Genomic DNA, 17,691 nt, shown 5'->3' on the forward strand with positions numbered 1-17,691 from the left:
AAAAAAGTTGAAGCCACCAATCGCACTGACAAAGTCAATTTTCTTCAGAATACACAAGTTAACAGGAACGTGCTGAAACATGAACAAGCGAAATATCTTCACCTGAATGAGCAAAGGAAGAAAAAGAAGAAGAAAAAAAACTCGGTTGATAGATCATTCCTTACCCTTTCGTCTCGTTTCTGGTAGGTGCTAGTGTTATTCGATTCTATTTGATGTGCCAATTCTTTCAATGCGGTATCAGTTTTCACACCGCGTATTGCTTGTTGCTGTATTTCCATACTCTTCAAAAGTGAATTTGTTTTCTTTTTTTTTTCTTTTTTGAAATATTACGCTGGATATTTGTGCACGTTGTCGCAACATTCCTCCCGTTGGAAGAGCTGGTAAAATTGGCAGGTAGATTAATCGAACATCACCTCATAGCCGTAAGCTGTTTTCCAGCCCCTGTTTTCACATTGCAATGTACGACGACGTACTCACGCATAAGCTGTAAGATCTGCACGCACGATGATACCTTCAACGAGGGAAATTTACCACGGGAAACGTGTTCCGCGGATTGGGCGCTGGGTACGAGTCCCAGCAGCACCGAATCACCTTCGAGTTATTTCACTTTGACGTGTTTTTTTTTCTCGTCTTTCATCCAGCAGAAGACAGGTCACAACGCTAGGAGTTCCAAACATTCAAGACCAGCATGTGTAGAACGTATTTGCTCGGTAGGGGGAAAGGAAAGCTCGGAAAAGATGGTGGAAAATTCAAACGCAACGGGGAACATCATGATTGATAGATACCTGGCAATATGGGAAATCTTGGGTTGTATCGCGAGTGACGAAGGTCGCGATTCACCGGTGGCTGTAGGGATTTCCGCTGTGAAGTATTTTCTTTTTTTTTTCTCGCTTTATCAAATAGCGCGGCCTTACCAAACTTGATCAGTTTGGTAAGGCCGCGCTACTGGCGTCATTCTTCAACAGCTGCAGCGAAATGTACAGATTAAGATTAATGTACTCTTGCCTGTGATGCCTACATGACTCATGTGGTTCTAGTCGGTTCTTCGATGAGCATTAAAGTCATGGTAAAAGACTTTTGACTAAGCGAAGTTGAATGTGCTTTGCTTTAAAAATATTCTCCTGCTCTACACACCAACAAAAATTTAATTTTATAAGTGACTTAATCTCTCATACGATGTAATTCATATGTCAAATGACGGAAAATTTCATTTGTTAAAAACTTAATGTTAGATTAAAAAGAATTTTACTGGTTTTGACAGCTAGCAGGTGCAACTGTTTGAATTTCAATGCACCTTTTACCAGCCAAGCAGATGTGTGCTTCTGTGGCTCAGTCGATTAGCAGACGTACTTTTTGATTCCAATCATTCTCGGTTCAAGTCGCGTCGGTCGCAATCAGTAAATTTCATGTCATACAATTTAATACACAATATTGATTGTTGTTGTTCCACGGGAATTTGCGTGAACTGCAACGCTCTATTTATGTGCTTCTAATAAGATGTAAAATCACATGGTTTTTTCGAAGTGTATATGAAAAGGAAGCAATCAACAATCCAGAAATGTTGATTAACGATATTTGTTTTTTTTTCTTCTATGAAACATTCCCGGATGTAAATCATTCGCGATATAATTTGAATCAAAGCTATGGAACTTCAAACAAAAACCCATTTCAATCCACCTAGTGATGCTGGTAGTGCGATTCTAATATTACTCATATTTTAATAAATATTACAATGGTGATCTTCACAAGTCTTTCAATTGAGTTTTAGCATTAGCATTAGCATTAGAGACCGCCCGTGTGTTGCTACTCCGTTATTGATCTGGACCAATTGAGATTGCAAAATGATTTTTTGAAGTAACATGTTTGGGAATAACACATTGTTTCACACTGTGCAAACTATATTGATGCATGCATGCTGATCAATACCGACGCCGGCCACGTCCGAATGCAGATCTACTTGGGAGGGGAAGGATTGTTAGTTCGATGCATGTTGCTACTAGGAACCGAGGAATCCTCTGCATTCCCACATGCATCACAGGAGAGGATACTTTGTTAGTAAATGTTTTAATAATGTTATCATGTGTTTATTGCTCTGGGTAGCCGGCTACCAAGAATGTTTTAAAGTATTATCGTTTTATGTGTTACTTTGTGCTGGCAATATAATGCACAAAACAGTCAATCTCCGAAATTGACAAAACTCCGGACAGCCAGCTGTCGAGTATGCAGTCACTCGTTTATGCATCTACCTTTCGCGTTTTTTTTAGTCATGCAAAAAAAACACATGCGGATTGATAAAAAAAAGGTATCATCTCACTGCTAGGTGGATTAAGCACGTTTTTATAAATGAAACTACATGATACAAAATAAACGAGCGAATAGGATTTAGACAAAAAAGTTGATTCATTGCATTGAAATATTCTAAACAGTTATTATAAAAACATTTTAAATCACCAAACAAAGGTCAACAGATTTCACACGCGTCTTGATTCTTTATTATTTCCGCTTTATTATTTTAATTATTTATTGAAATTATTAATTGGTTATATTAGTTGATCTGGGCAGCCGGCTACCGAGAAAAATATTAATTTACTGTTTGAAATATTAATATCAAGTGTTTTTTACTATGTACTCAATACACCGATACATGTCATCTCTGTTATTAACTTTGTAATATAAACGGATTTGCGCAATGGTCGATTTTTATCATTCATTTTATAATCCTGAAAGACAATCAATAACATGGAAGAAGAAATCATTCCTAATAAGACTTTTCTCCGAAGCTAGACGGTAATTGATAGGTTGAATGAAGAGATAATTTAGTAAAATAGAGTAATCAGAAGTAAAACATTGAAAATATCTGATAACTGAAAGGAAAAAGAAACTCCTGCAATTGTCGCCTTTTACGACATGGGAGCAGGAACCCAGTGGATCTATTCTTGGTTCATTTTTTTTCCGCCGGATTCCACACGGCATCTAGGCTGGTACTGTCCGGAGAGAGCTAATAGGTACTATCAATCTCCTAGTGGACCCCAGCCCCTTCACAAGTCTTTCAATTGAGTTTTGAATAAAAACTAAACAATCTTGTTCAGCCATAAACTAGCATAACCTACAGTTTCTAACCAAATTCAGAATAATAATACAAAATCACAGTTTGAAATTATTAATTTTGAGATTTCCTCAGATCCGACAAATCAATAGCAGTCTCCTAAACCATAAGACCATTCATTTGAGCCTAAGTTTGTGAAAATCGGCAAAGTCCGGAACCGGACAAAGATATTCTTATAGTATCTGAAGACCTCTCAATTGAATCTAAGATGGTAAAAATCGGTTTAGCCATATTCGAAAGAAATTACTGATATTATTTCCATCTTTTTAGTGCGCATGACCCTGTAATTCCGGAACCGGAAGTCGGATCCAAATGAAATTCAGGAACTTTGTATGGAACCGTAAGACCTTTCATTTGAATTTAGGTTTCGGGAAATCGTTTCCGTCATTTCTTTTTTTTGAGAAAATTGAGTGACAATATTTATCACAAACACATTCACACACAGACATTCGCTCAGTTGTTCAGTTTGCATAGCCTTTCTCTATGATAAAGACAATATGTTATTAGAATTCTGTAAGAATTTTTTTTTGCGCAGTCCGTTTTCCTCAGTATTGTAATTTTCACTGGCGGTTATCAAAGACTGCGATGTGACAAGAAAACGACAAAATGTCATTTGCATCGATTCATTTATCTTTAAAACCTCGTGCTTCACTCGGAACATTATCTATAATAACTATAAAAATTACCTAGCATGAATAAATTGTAAACCGTCTTCTCAAAAAATTCAGTCATCTTTGACAGATACACTCACGCTTTTAATTCTTGTCGCTTGAGAATTTTACCTTTTAAATCTGTAATTGCCCTTAATCCACCAGACGATTTATTTCTTTATTCCTTTGATGTAAAAATGTTATAAACTTCAGTACAAGGGACAGCGAAGGGGTTAAAACAAGTGCCTAACTCCTACCTGGAGAGATGCCAGGTAAAATTTTCACGTTTGCAAAAAAAATGCTCCAAGTGCTAAATTTTATAAGTATGACGAAAAAAAAACAAACAAGAAGACCAACGCCATTATGAAGGTCTGTAAATTGAACGATTGTACATTAAAAATTAAAAACGTGAAAAAAATGCAGTCTGTTTACAAAAGAAATCAGCAAATGCAAACATGCAAATTCGCAATCTGGCACCTGTGATTTTGACGCTCGTTATTGCACAATTCTGCGGCGATTCCATCGCATGCTATGCCTCGCTGAAAACCACAATACATAGGGTAACAGAGGTATTTTGGCCCACTTTAGGATTGATTTTATTTTGGCCCACTTTGTACAAATATCCACCAAATGTTGTGATATCTTTGAAAAACCCTTCCGCAATAGGTAATTTAATATGATAGGCATCAAATTGATGCAACATGGGTTACTTAACATGGATAAAATCCGATAAAATCGATAAAGTTTGTTAGGTGGGCCAAAATATATGAAGTGGCCAAAATACCTCTGTTACCTTACATAGAAATAAGTTCACTATATCAAAAACAGTTATGTCACATTTGCTGATTTATCTTTACAGATTTCGAATTAAAGCTACTATCTGCAGACCCGCAAATTCAATTTTCTGAAATTTAGTTTTAATTATCTTCCGAACATTTGACTTTGACTTTTGATAGTTCAAACGCATTTTTGCCTTTCTCATATAGAAAGGCTATGCAATCACTGTGAAAATCGACTTTTTAACCGAGGCCCGGAGGGCCGAATGTCATATACCATTCGACTCAGCTCGACGAACTGAGCAAATGTCTGTGTGTGTGTGTGTCCGTCCGTGTGTGTGTGTGTATGTGTGTGTGTGTAACAAAAATATGCACTCACTTTTCTCAGGGATGGCCAAACCGATTTTCACAAACAAAGATTCAAATGAAAGGTCTCATAGTCCCATAGCCTGCTATTGAATTTCATTCCGATCCGACTTCCGGTTCCGGAGATATAGGATGATATGTACCAAAAAAGTGAAAAAAATATGCACTCACTTTAGTCAGAGATGGCTGAACCGATTTTCACAAACTAAGATTCAAATAAAAGGTATTATGGTCCCATAGATTGCTATTGAATTTCGTTTAAATGTGACTTCCGGTTCCGGAGTTATATGGTAATATGTAAAAATTTGAGAAAAAGTTTACACTCAATTATCTCTGGAACAACTCAACCGATTTTCGCAAACTTAGATTCAAATGAAAGGCCTTATAATATCCTAAAAATTTGTGGAACATTTTTTCTGGATCCGACTTCCGGTTCCGGAACTAAAGCGTGATAAGTGGAAAATTACCAATTTTATTAGTATTTTTCCACGAACGATGGTTAAAAACAGGTACAAATCCCATAAAACTGTCTGATAAATTCTTCTAGTTTGCAGAGATTGTTAGTTTGTGGGCATAAAAACTTAATTCGGCACTACTGGTCCCCTCTTTTCCTGTTCCGAGAGCACCGACAGTGGAGAAGAAAAACTCCTAAAACTAAATTCACTTCGATTTCTCTGCGATGCTTGAACCGATTTTCACAAATCTTGATTTGAATTAAAGTTCATACTGTCTTTAAACCTACTGTGAAATTTCATCTGGATCCGACTTCCGGTTCCGCAGTTACAGGGCGATGAGTGTCAAAGTTTTCAAATCGCCATATAGAGTGACAATATGTACAACACCGAAAGAAGAAGAAAACACAAAACGAACAAGGCGTGCTTGTTCTATTTCGTACACGTTGTGTAGTGATGTCAATAATAATAATAACAATCCTACTACATGTTTCATGCTGCTGATTCATGCTGTTTAGCACGCAGTTGTAACAGAAACGCAGGTTCGTTTCGTTAGATTTAGTTTAATTGGTTTAAACGAAATAGAGCATGAGATAGTAAGTATAAGTTTAACTACGTTCAAAACTGTTCCAATTTGTAGGTCATATTTGTTGGTAGCAAACGAACCAACTTCGGCTATTCCGTTTATCAGGATCCGGTTTCGGAAGAATTGGAAATAGTGATTAAAAACGGCAAAAAAAGGATCTCAACCACTTTTCTTGGAGATGGCCGAATAGATTTTCACAAACTTATAGGTTCAAAAGAAAAGTCTTACAGTTTCATACGGAATTCCTCAATTTGTTGTGGATACTACTTTCGGTTCCGGAACTACAGGTTAAACAGGATTTATAGAGTTTGTGAGATTAGATCCGAACAAATTATCCTATTCCTATTCAATAAACAGTTGTTTTTGCGAATTTCACGGTTATATTTATGATGTAATGAGTAATATGAGAAAGGCATCATTACACCACTAGGTGGATTAAAATAGGTTTTTTCTACTGTCCCTGGAACAGTTTTAATGCACAAACTTTTTAAAACCGGCTTTAAAATTTTACGTGACATCTCTGATGCGAGCCGCATGGTGTACTAATGTTAGTATGCGAACAAAAAGTCCCTGTCAATTTTTTTAGCGCTACACGCTTAAAAATAGTTACTCAAAAATAGGTGAGATCCCACTCATTTTCTGAAAAAGTGGAGCAACTCTAATTTAGAGCAGACCCTGTCAGCTTGGAGCGATCTCAATCTTCAGTTCAGCAACGCCATCGCACGGCATCTATTTATTTATTTATTTATTTGTCCTCAATCAAAAGTAGACCATAAGGACAATTACAATAATCGTCTTAAATTAGTAAACTATTCTAAATAGATCACTAAATAATGTATAATTTATTATGAGTTAAATAATTATAATTGGCTTACCGAATAGCGGCCCTTACACGAGAATTATTAATGTCATTTTTAATGATCACTAAGTAATGATGTATTTTAAATTTGATAGAAATCTCGTCTTTACTGCACCATTACACGTATATAAAAATGACATTATTTTTTAGTAATGACACTTTTAATGATAGTGTAAGGTCCGCTAATAGAACTGAAATATTGCTTTAGTTTGTTTTTTGACATAGTGAAATCGACTGCTTTTGAATGCTTGTTGTATACAGCCATCAATTGATTTATTGGCCCATTTTTTGCATAGTTTGTTCGCTGGTGGTTTGTAATAAAAATATTTCGATTTCTTAAAGGCCGAGATGGTATGTAAAAATTTAGTTTGGACAGGAGTTGACTGGAATCTACGCGATTCGAGACAATGTCATTTACAAATGAGACCATTGAAAATTCTCTGCGTTCTTTTAATGTTTGAATACTGATCAGCATACAGCGAGCTTCATAGGATGGAAGAGGAAGTCTTGTCCAACCTAATTTACGAAGTGCAAATAACAAAAATTGTTTTTGAACTGATTCAATTCGATCTTCCCATGTGATTAAGCAAGGTGACCAAACTAAGCTACAGTATTCTAGTACTGACCGAACATAGGCAATGTATAATGTTTTAATTGTATACGGATCGTGAAAACAGTAACAAAATCGTTTTATGAATCCTAGCATGTCTCTGTTTATGATTGTATTATAATGGTCAACAAAAGTCATTTTAGAATCTAGTATTATTCCTAAGTCCCTAATTCTTCCGCATTTTTGAACTGTTTGACTTCCAAGAGTAAGTATCAAGTCAGGTGTATTTCGTTTTTTACTGAATGTTATTCTACTGCATTTTTTCACATTTAGTTGAAGAAGACTTTTGTTACACCATGTATAAAAAGAAAGAATTTCTTCTTGATAAACCTTGGCATCCTCACTTTTCTCTATTTCTAAAAATAGTTTTATATCGTCTGCGTATATTAGAATTTTTATTTTTTTAAAAGAAAGGAAATGTCGTTAACAAACAAGATTAAATTTTACAATTTGTTGACGATTTGTTAGATAAGATTCCAACCATTTAAGAAGACCTGGTAAGATTCCCAATTTCTGTAATTTGAACATAAGCATGGGTATGTCAACACGATCGAATGCTTTGCTGAAATCTGTATAAAGAGCTTCAATGTAATTTCCCTTGTCCATAGCGGTCAGGGTATAGTGGACGAATTCAAGCAAATTAGTAGTAGTGGAACGTCCTTTGAAAAATCCATGTTGCATGTGAGTAATTCTATTTTTTATTTGACTAAACAGTTTGTCATTAACGATCGCTTCAAAGAGCTTCGGAATGCAAGAAAGAATAGCAATCCCGCGATAGTTGCATATGTCTGCTTTTTTCCCATTTTTGAAAATTGGTATAAGGAAAGAGTTTTTCCACGTATCTGGAAAAACTCCAGACTGAAGCGAATTATTAAAAAGCCAGCACAAAGGGGTCGCAAGATCTAATGCTAATTTTTTCATAAATATGGGTGGAATCCCATCAGGTCCGGCACTTTTAGAGACATCCAATTTGTTTAGGGCATCTATTATGTCTAGCACTTCGATTTGATTTACATTAATATCTTCAGTAAACTCTGGAAAGAAATTAAAATATTCACGATCACGGTCATCTTCAGAAAACTTCGTGTAGATTTGTTGAAAAAATTTAGCGAAAAGATTACAAATTTCTTGTGAGTTATTACCAATGTTTTCCTGTAGATACATCACATTCAACATATCATTTCAATTGTATGGGTGCGCAGTGCTGCTGTTCTGGCGCGCAAGAATTTGACATTTCTCTCCCCTACTTCTATGTACGAGATTCGATGCGAACTCGCCTGAGGGCGCCATGGTCGCAAAAAAGGATGTTGCCAAAGATATGTTCGGGAAATGTGAGAGCTGGATATCTTGTTAATATGATGTCTTTGTTTAGAGTAACTCCTTAGATACTCAAATTTGGAAACGATGTGTGCGTAAAATTCACTCATTTACTAGACAATGCTTCATTTGTACGTGACCCAAACATTGAGTAATCAGCACTTTTTCAATTTTTGAGTGAAAATTTATTTCACATCAGGCGCGTACCCAGAAATTTTTTTCGGAAGGGGTTTCAGAACATGATGGTTAATTTCCATACGCATGGAAACATGTATATTCACACGCAGGAAAGTATGGACTACTAGTTTTTGTCCAAGTTTGTTGATTGTAATCTCAATGAAAGTTTAAGCTATTCGATATTTACTTTTAAAACAACCCATTTTATTTTGCTGGTAACGTTGCCCAACAACATTTTTTGAATTGAAACTAGTGTTAATTACATGTGAACGTAAAATATTCTTAAAACGATCCGAATTGGAGTATTTTATCGTACATTTGAAGCAATTTCAAGCTGGGAATGCAGGTAATTATTTAAGTTAAGGTGTTTTATGTGTCGGTGTTGTGATTGCGGACAAGACTTCTTTCGAGGGATGCAAAAAAAACTGTAACTCAAATAGTCATCGATGACTTTCAAGATAAATTCGGTTCATTATCTTCATTAGAATTGTCTTCTCGATCTGAAGAACTCTTCAAGATCTTTCCGACAGAGCTACATCAATAATTGATTTAAGTTGCTAATTCTCTTCTCTTCTAGCCGTTCTCTTGGTATCGTCCAACGTTTACCACTGACGCTGGAGGAAAACGTCTACGACTAGAAAAATATCCGACTGGCTCGTTTTATTATCGCAATAATAATTAACTCCAAACTATTATGATTGTAATACCGATATTGATAACACAGTTATTATGATAAATATTTAGGAAGGCACAGAAAATAACTTTACGGTGTTTACACATTTCTTCATAATGTAAACTAATAAAATATATGAAATAAAATAATCACGAAAAGAATATTTGTTTTAGTTCATTTAACAATAATTGCTTTCAGATAACAAAACATATTTTGGTAGGTAAAACGAATGCGATGATCCTCAAATCAGTAATTTTATGTGCGGTTAATGCAAGTATAATATCACATTTGATTCAACAAAATATTAGTTTGGGTTCAGCGAAACGAAAATTTGAATGTGCTGGATGTCAAAAATATTCAGAACAAATCTTAATTCGATTAAAAAAAATCCTTAGTTGCATCTAATAAAATTCTAGATGTGAATGTACAAGAAAAATTCTAGAAATAAATCCGTGCTTTTGTTGGTACCAGATCTTTTTTTTTTTGTTTCTAGCCTGTACCAGACTGATATAACAACAGATTTTTTCTGCGTGTACTTGAATATTTTGTTTGTACAAAGTCATTGGTGAAAATTTCTCATTTTATTATTGTCTGAAATATGTCGAATTTCGCGGTAAATCATATTTGCAGTTGGTAAAATTTTCTCTGATTTGAATGGAACTTTCTGGAAATGTAGATTAAGGTCGTTTTCGCTTGATGCCAAATAAATCCACCCTAACTGCTGTCAAACCGTTTGTTTGAAGCTAGTTTCGAACCTAGTTTCAACGTTGTTGAACTGAATCGAGTCAGTTTCGAAATTGGTTATTATATGAGGTTTGCTCAAATCCCCGTTGCCAAGTGCGAAAGCAACATAGTTTCGTGAAAAGTGTTTGTTTGATGAAACTACCCTGGGTCAGTTTCATTTTTCTCAAGCAAAAACGACATATGTCTTAAAATGTGACATTGCATACTCTGTTTCTCCAATAATGATCTAGACTGCCTTTTGAAAAGGGCTAATCTTTTTTAACCATTTTTATTAAAATAGTTGAAGAAAAATGATAAAGACTTTCACAAAATCAGTCGAATTTTCCAATGATAATACTGAAAAACTTTCATATCGAGCCTTACACAGAAAAAAAAATGACTGAAAATTTTAAATCAATTTACGAAAATAAACATTTTTTTTTGATAACACAAATGTACACTGTCTTTTTATCGAAAACTACACTAAACTGAAAGTCAGTATCATCCTAGAATTCAATTAATCTCAATATGAGAAGAGATTTCAAAGAATACCGGTTGGTATTTACAAAAAGCATCAGTAATGGACAAGAAAAAGCTTTAGGTTCCGGGAGCTGCCCGCCACAACAGTAAATGGAAGGTTGGAAGGGTACATAATAATCTACCTTGAGAAAAAATTTCATTGACTCCGTAAGTAACTTGACTTTAAATTTGAAAACCGTGTAGGTTTCAAATATACGAATTTCACGCAAAATCGTATTCGGAGTTGGCAGCCTATAAATTGTATCACAAAAAGTCACTTTGCTCAATTTATTTTTTTTTAACTGATCTAGACTATCTTTTGAAAAAGAGGTAAATTAAGGTAGAAAAATGACAGCCCTAACAAAATTGCTGGTGATGTTTTCAGAATAAGTCTAATTTTTGAATGAAAATACTGAAAAAATTACTGGTCGAATTTTACACTGAAATAAATCGGACTTAAATTGGTTTTCTTTGTTTACTTTTTCTATCACGATTTACCGAATTGATTTTTATTTGACGTCTTACTCTTCGCAAAACTTTCAAGTTAAAACCAGAATCTTTCGATTTATTTTTCAAATTGCGGGAATGGCTCCGTAATAATCAAGAGAGAAAGTAAAGTAATGAAGCTCTTATTATGTTTAAATTGTATTTCCATCTTCACTGTTCGAGTGGCCATATAAATTCTACTATAATTTTTGCCGATCTTATGAATTTTCAAACTCTAACGCTACTAATTTTGACAGGAATTTTGTCTCGCACACTAATATTAGTACAAATCTAGGACAGGACCAGACAACTGGCTTCTTTTTCCAGAAAAATATTTCTCTTCTTATTCCGGTTGCTCCCTGCTGTAAATAATAAATGCCTAGCGATCACTGTTGCCAGTAGAGATAATTATTAATTCTTGCAGCTTTATTATTTAAGTATTCAACATATTCTATTTGAGAAAAATAATAACATACAGAAGTATCCAAAGATTCGGTGCTATTCTCAACCAACATAATCAATATTCTCGTCCATATCACACTTCGTAATTTCAGGCTTTCTCTTTGTATCATCCAGTGATTGTTGAATGTACTCGTATACTTTCAGCATTGACAGAACTTAAAAACAAATTGAACTTAAACCCTATTGAAATTAATAATTTTGGAAAGATGACCCGAAAAATAAAATATCCAATATCAAGCTACATTGTTACCGACGATACTGACAACACTTTTTCTACCACCCTGCAGTAATAATGATTTCAACAACTTGTACTTGCTTATGTCAATTTCAACCAATCACGAGCTGGTCCGAAATTGGTCCTAAAAGTGGATTAACAATTGTCAGGTCCTGTCCTAGGTACAAATACCATATGCCGTTCACTTCAGGGATGCCAGGTTAAATTTCCAAGCAGATTTTGAAAAGTTTATGCAGTCAAACTGTTAGAGTGACAGTGGAAAAAATATCGCTTTTTAACGAGCAAAATTTGACTTTCAATTTGCCCTAACGACGTAAATTTCACAAATGTCCATTTAACATTTGATAAAAAGTAAAATCCTTAAATATCTGTAGCGTTAACCAGAAATCTGTAAATTCAAAGGTAAATCTGCACACGTGGCATCACTAGTTTTCATATACTGAGCATATTCGTATGTGTGTGCTGCGGGAAACGGACTGTGCAGATCGTCAAATGGTGAGATAACTAAGTCCTCACAAGTTCCTATCTCATGCCTCCCCGTGTGTCTATGATGACATTTGGTCAATAGAACGGCGTCGACTGGGTGCTATCGCCGTTATTATTATTATTATTATTATTATTATTATTATTATTATTATTATTATTATTATTATTATTATTATTATTATTATTATTATTATTATTATTATTATTATTATTATTATTATTATTATTATTATTATTATTATTATTATTATTATTATTATTATTATTATTATTATTATTATTATTATTATTATTATTATTATTATTATTATTATTATTATTATTATTATTATTATTATTATTATTATTATTATTATTATTATTATTATTATTATTATTATTATTATTATTATTATTATTATTATTATTATTATTATTATTATTATTATTATTATTATTATTATTATTATTATTATTATTATTATTATTATTATTATTATTATTATTATTATTATTATTATTATTATTATTATTATTATTATTATTATTATTATTATTATTATTATTATTATTATTATTATTATTATTATTATTATTATTATTATTATTATTATTATTATTATTATTATTATTATTATTATTATTATTATTATTATTATTATTATTATTATTATTATTATTATTATTATTATTATTATTATTATTATTATTATTATTATTATTATTATTATTATTATTATTATTATTATTATTATTATTATTATTATTATTATTATTATTATTATTATTATTATTATTATTATTATTATTATTATTATTATTATTATTATTATTATTATTATTATTATTATTATTATTATTATTATTATTATTATTATTATTATTATTATTATTATTATTATTATTATTATTATTATTATTATTATTATTATTATTATTATTATTATTATTATTATTATTATTATTATTATTATTATTATTATTATTATTATTATTATTATTATTATTATTATTATTATTATTATTATTATTATTATTATTATTATTATTATTATTATTATTATTATTATTATTATTATTATTATTATTATTATTATTATTATTATTATTATTATTATTATTATTATTATTATTATTATTATTATTATTATTATTATTATTATTATTATTATTATTATTATTATTATTATTATTATTATTATTATTATTATTATTATTATTATTATTATTATTATTATTATTATTATTATTATTATTATTATTATTATTATTATTATTATTATTATTATTATTATTATTATTATTATTATTATTATTATTATTATTATTATTATTATTATTATTATTATTATTATTATTATTATTATTATTATTATTATTATTATTATTATTATTATTATTATTATTATTATTATTATTATTATTATTATTATTATTATTATTATTATTATTATTATTATTATTATTATTATTATTATTATTATTATTATTATTATTATTATTATTATTATTATTATTATTATTATTATTATTATTATTATTATTATTATTATTATTATTATTATTATTATTATTATTATTATTATTATTATTATTATTATTATTATTATTATTATTATTATTATTATTATTATTATTATTATTATTATTATTATTATTATTATTATTATTATTATTATTATTATTATTATTATTATTATTATTATTATTATTATTATTATTATTATTATTATTATTATTATTATTATTATTATTATTATTATTATTATTATTATTATTATTATTATTATTATTATTATTATTATTATTATTATTATTATTATTATTATTATTATTATTATTATTATTATTATTATTATTATTATTATTATTATTATTATTATTATTATTATTATTATTATTATTATTATTATTATTATTATTATTATTATTATTATTATTATTATTATTATTATTATTATTATTATTATTATTATTATTATTATTATTATTATTATTATTATTATTATTATTATTATTATTATTATTATTATTATTATTATTATTATTATTATTATTATTATTATTATTATTATTATTATTATTATTATTATTATTATTATTATTATTATTATTATTATTATTATTATTATTATTATTATTATTATTATTATTATTATTATTATTATTATTATTATTATTATTATTATTATTATTATTATTATTATTATTATTATTATTATTATTATTATTATTATTATTATTATTATTATTATTATTATTATTATTATTATTATTATTATTATTATTATTATTATTATTAATATTATTATTATTATTATTATTATTATTATTATTATTATTATTATTATTATTATTATTATTATTATTATTATTATTATTATTATTATTATTATTATTATTATTATTATTATTATTATTATTATTATTATTATTATTATTATTATTATTATTATTATTATTATTATTATTATTATTATTATTATTATTATTATTATTATTATTATTATTATTATTATTATTATTATTATTATTATTATTATTATTATTATTATTATTATTATTATTATTATTATTATTATTATTATTATTATTATTATTATTATTATTATTATTATTATTATTATTATTATTATTATTATTATTATTATTATTATTATTATTATTATTATTATTATTATTATTATTATTATTATTATTATTATTATTATTATTATTATTATTATTATTATTATTATTATTATTATTATTATTATTATTATTATTATTATTATTATTATTATTATTATTATTATTATTATTATTATTATTATTATTATTATTATTATTATTATTATTATTATTATTATTATTATTATTATTATTATTATTATTATTATTATTATTATTATTATTATTATTATTATTATTATTATTATTATTATTATTATTATTATTATTATTATTATTATTATTATTATTATTATTATTATTATTATTATTATTATTATTATTATTATTATTATTATTATTATTATTATTATTATTATTATTATTATTATTATTATTATTATTATTATTATTATTATTATTATTATTATTATTATTATTATTATTATTATTATTATTATTATTATTATTATTATTATTATTATTATTATTATTATTATTATTATTATTATTATTATTATTATTATTATTATTATTATTATTATTATTATTATTATTATTATTATTATTATTATTATTATTATTATTATTATTATTATTATTATTATTATTATTATTATTATTATTATTATTATTATTATTATTATTATTATTATTATTATTATTATTATTATTATTATTATTATTATTATTATTATTATTATTATTATTATTATTATTATTATTATTATTATTATTATTATTATTATTATTATTATTATTATTATTATTATTATTATTATTATTATTATTATTATTATTATTATTATTATTATTATTATTATTATTATTATTATTATTATTATTATTATTATTATTATTATTATTATTATTATTATTATTATTATTATTATTATTATTATTATTATTATTATTATTATTATTATTATTATTATTATTATTATTATTATTATTATTATTATTATTATTATTATTAGAAGAGCGTAACTTACACTGCCACATTAACTGTTATATTGTATTATAGCATATTATTTCATATATTATTGTCTTACATGTGTTTTTGTCTTTTATGTTATTATATAATATGTTGTATCGTAATATACGGCATTGCATTATATCATATTATATTGTATTATATTAAATTATATTATAGGGTTTATTATGAGTAGTACTACGTACCTCTGCGCAAAATATAAATTTGTTTTCCTTATAAGTTATCATTTTTAAAGTAATCTTTTAACTAAATATCAAGGTCGTCACAGGGTGAGCTTGGTCCTCACTGGTTCCTGTTTCATGCTTACACGTGTGTCTGTGGTGACAATTGGTCGATGGAATGCGTTGATGGCAGAATGAGAGGATAAGAAATGACATATAAATCCATGTAATATAATACCATAGCGTATCGCAACATATCATTTTATTCATGCTATTATTTATTATATATTTCATTGTACTATATTATATTGTTTTCTATTATTATTTTCATTATTATATTTATTGTTATTATTATTAATTTGTCATCAATAATAATAACATATATTTTTTTATAGATGTGGATATTATCATTGTTATTAGAAGAGAAATATGCTACTTTCTGCAGTATTGCGAAGATAGAAGAGCATAACTGACACTCTACATTAACAATGAGTCTGACGCGCTCTTCTCAAACAAACCATCAGGCGGGTTCAAGCATGTATAGCGATATGCTTCATCCATGCACTGGATATTATGGTTGGAAGAGCATCTTTTATTCCCGCGAAATACGAGTAAGTGACTCTACTTACATATCCACCCAACCCTTTTTGTTCGCTTTTCGGTAACAGCTATAGTAAGAAGGTGAATGAATGAGTCATATCGGAGCTACTGTAAGTCTACCCGCATCCACTGGCAAGTCCTTGAACTGATGGTGGCTTCACTTCACATCACATCACATCACATCACTCATTCGAAAATTTTCAAATTCCAAAATACGATTTTCTTCCATTTAATTTATAGAAATTTTAACCTTAAGGTTAAGGTTCGCCTCTTCGACTTTCTGACCCTATGTGCGGGTTGGTTGGGAATCGAACCCAGGCGGGCTGCGTGAAAGGCATCGACTCACCCATCACGCTATACCCTTCCCAACTACGATTCTAATTTTCCTGGAAAATTTAAAAGCGTCATGTTTCACAAGAGCAAAAAACAATTTGGGTTTCTGCCACCTTGGCATCAATGTGTAGGAAAGCGATTATGTCTATTACGGATTTCCATCTTCACTGTTCGAATGTTATAAATTCTATAAATTCTGCTATAATTATGTTTGAATTTTTACTATGCAGCTACAAAGCAGAGCTTGAGTAAAGTTTGCTTCATTTAGAATTGGAACAAACTTTTGCTCATATTGTGGCCAGTGTTGGTGATTGCTGAAAATTTGACAGAAGCTGCTCGATTTTTATCTATATTGTATAAAACATTTTCAATCCGGTAGAAGATGCTACAAGAATTCGAGTCTCTCAATGCATGAACCTCGAGAGAATTTTTTTACATTTCTTCGTTCCACTTCATACTCTGAGTATTTCATGGCCCTTAAAAAAAAATTTA

The 17,691-nt window shown here is 28.0% G+C and overlaps 1 protein-coding gene across 1 annotated transcript; it reads right to left on the reverse strand.

The window, feature by feature from the left end:
- Positions 1-12,585: 12,585 nt before the first annotated feature.
- On the reverse strand, positions 12,586-14,178 carry LOC131438393 (GATA zinc finger domain-containing protein 14-like; the record flags this gene model as incomplete). Its single annotated transcript, XM_058608410.1, has 1 exon — positions 12,586-14,178. A coding segment is annotated over one exon (1,593 nt), but the record flags the coding sequence as incomplete, so codon positions are not given.
- Positions 14,179-17,691: the final 3,513 nt, after the last annotated feature.

This window comes from Malaya genurostris, chromosome 1, assembly GCF_030247185.1.
Source record: "Malaya genurostris strain Urasoe2022 chromosome 1, Malgen_1.1, whole genome shotgun sequence".
NCBI classification, from domain to species: domain Eukaryota; kingdom Metazoa; phylum Arthropoda; class Insecta; order Diptera; family Culicidae; genus Malaya; species Malaya genurostris.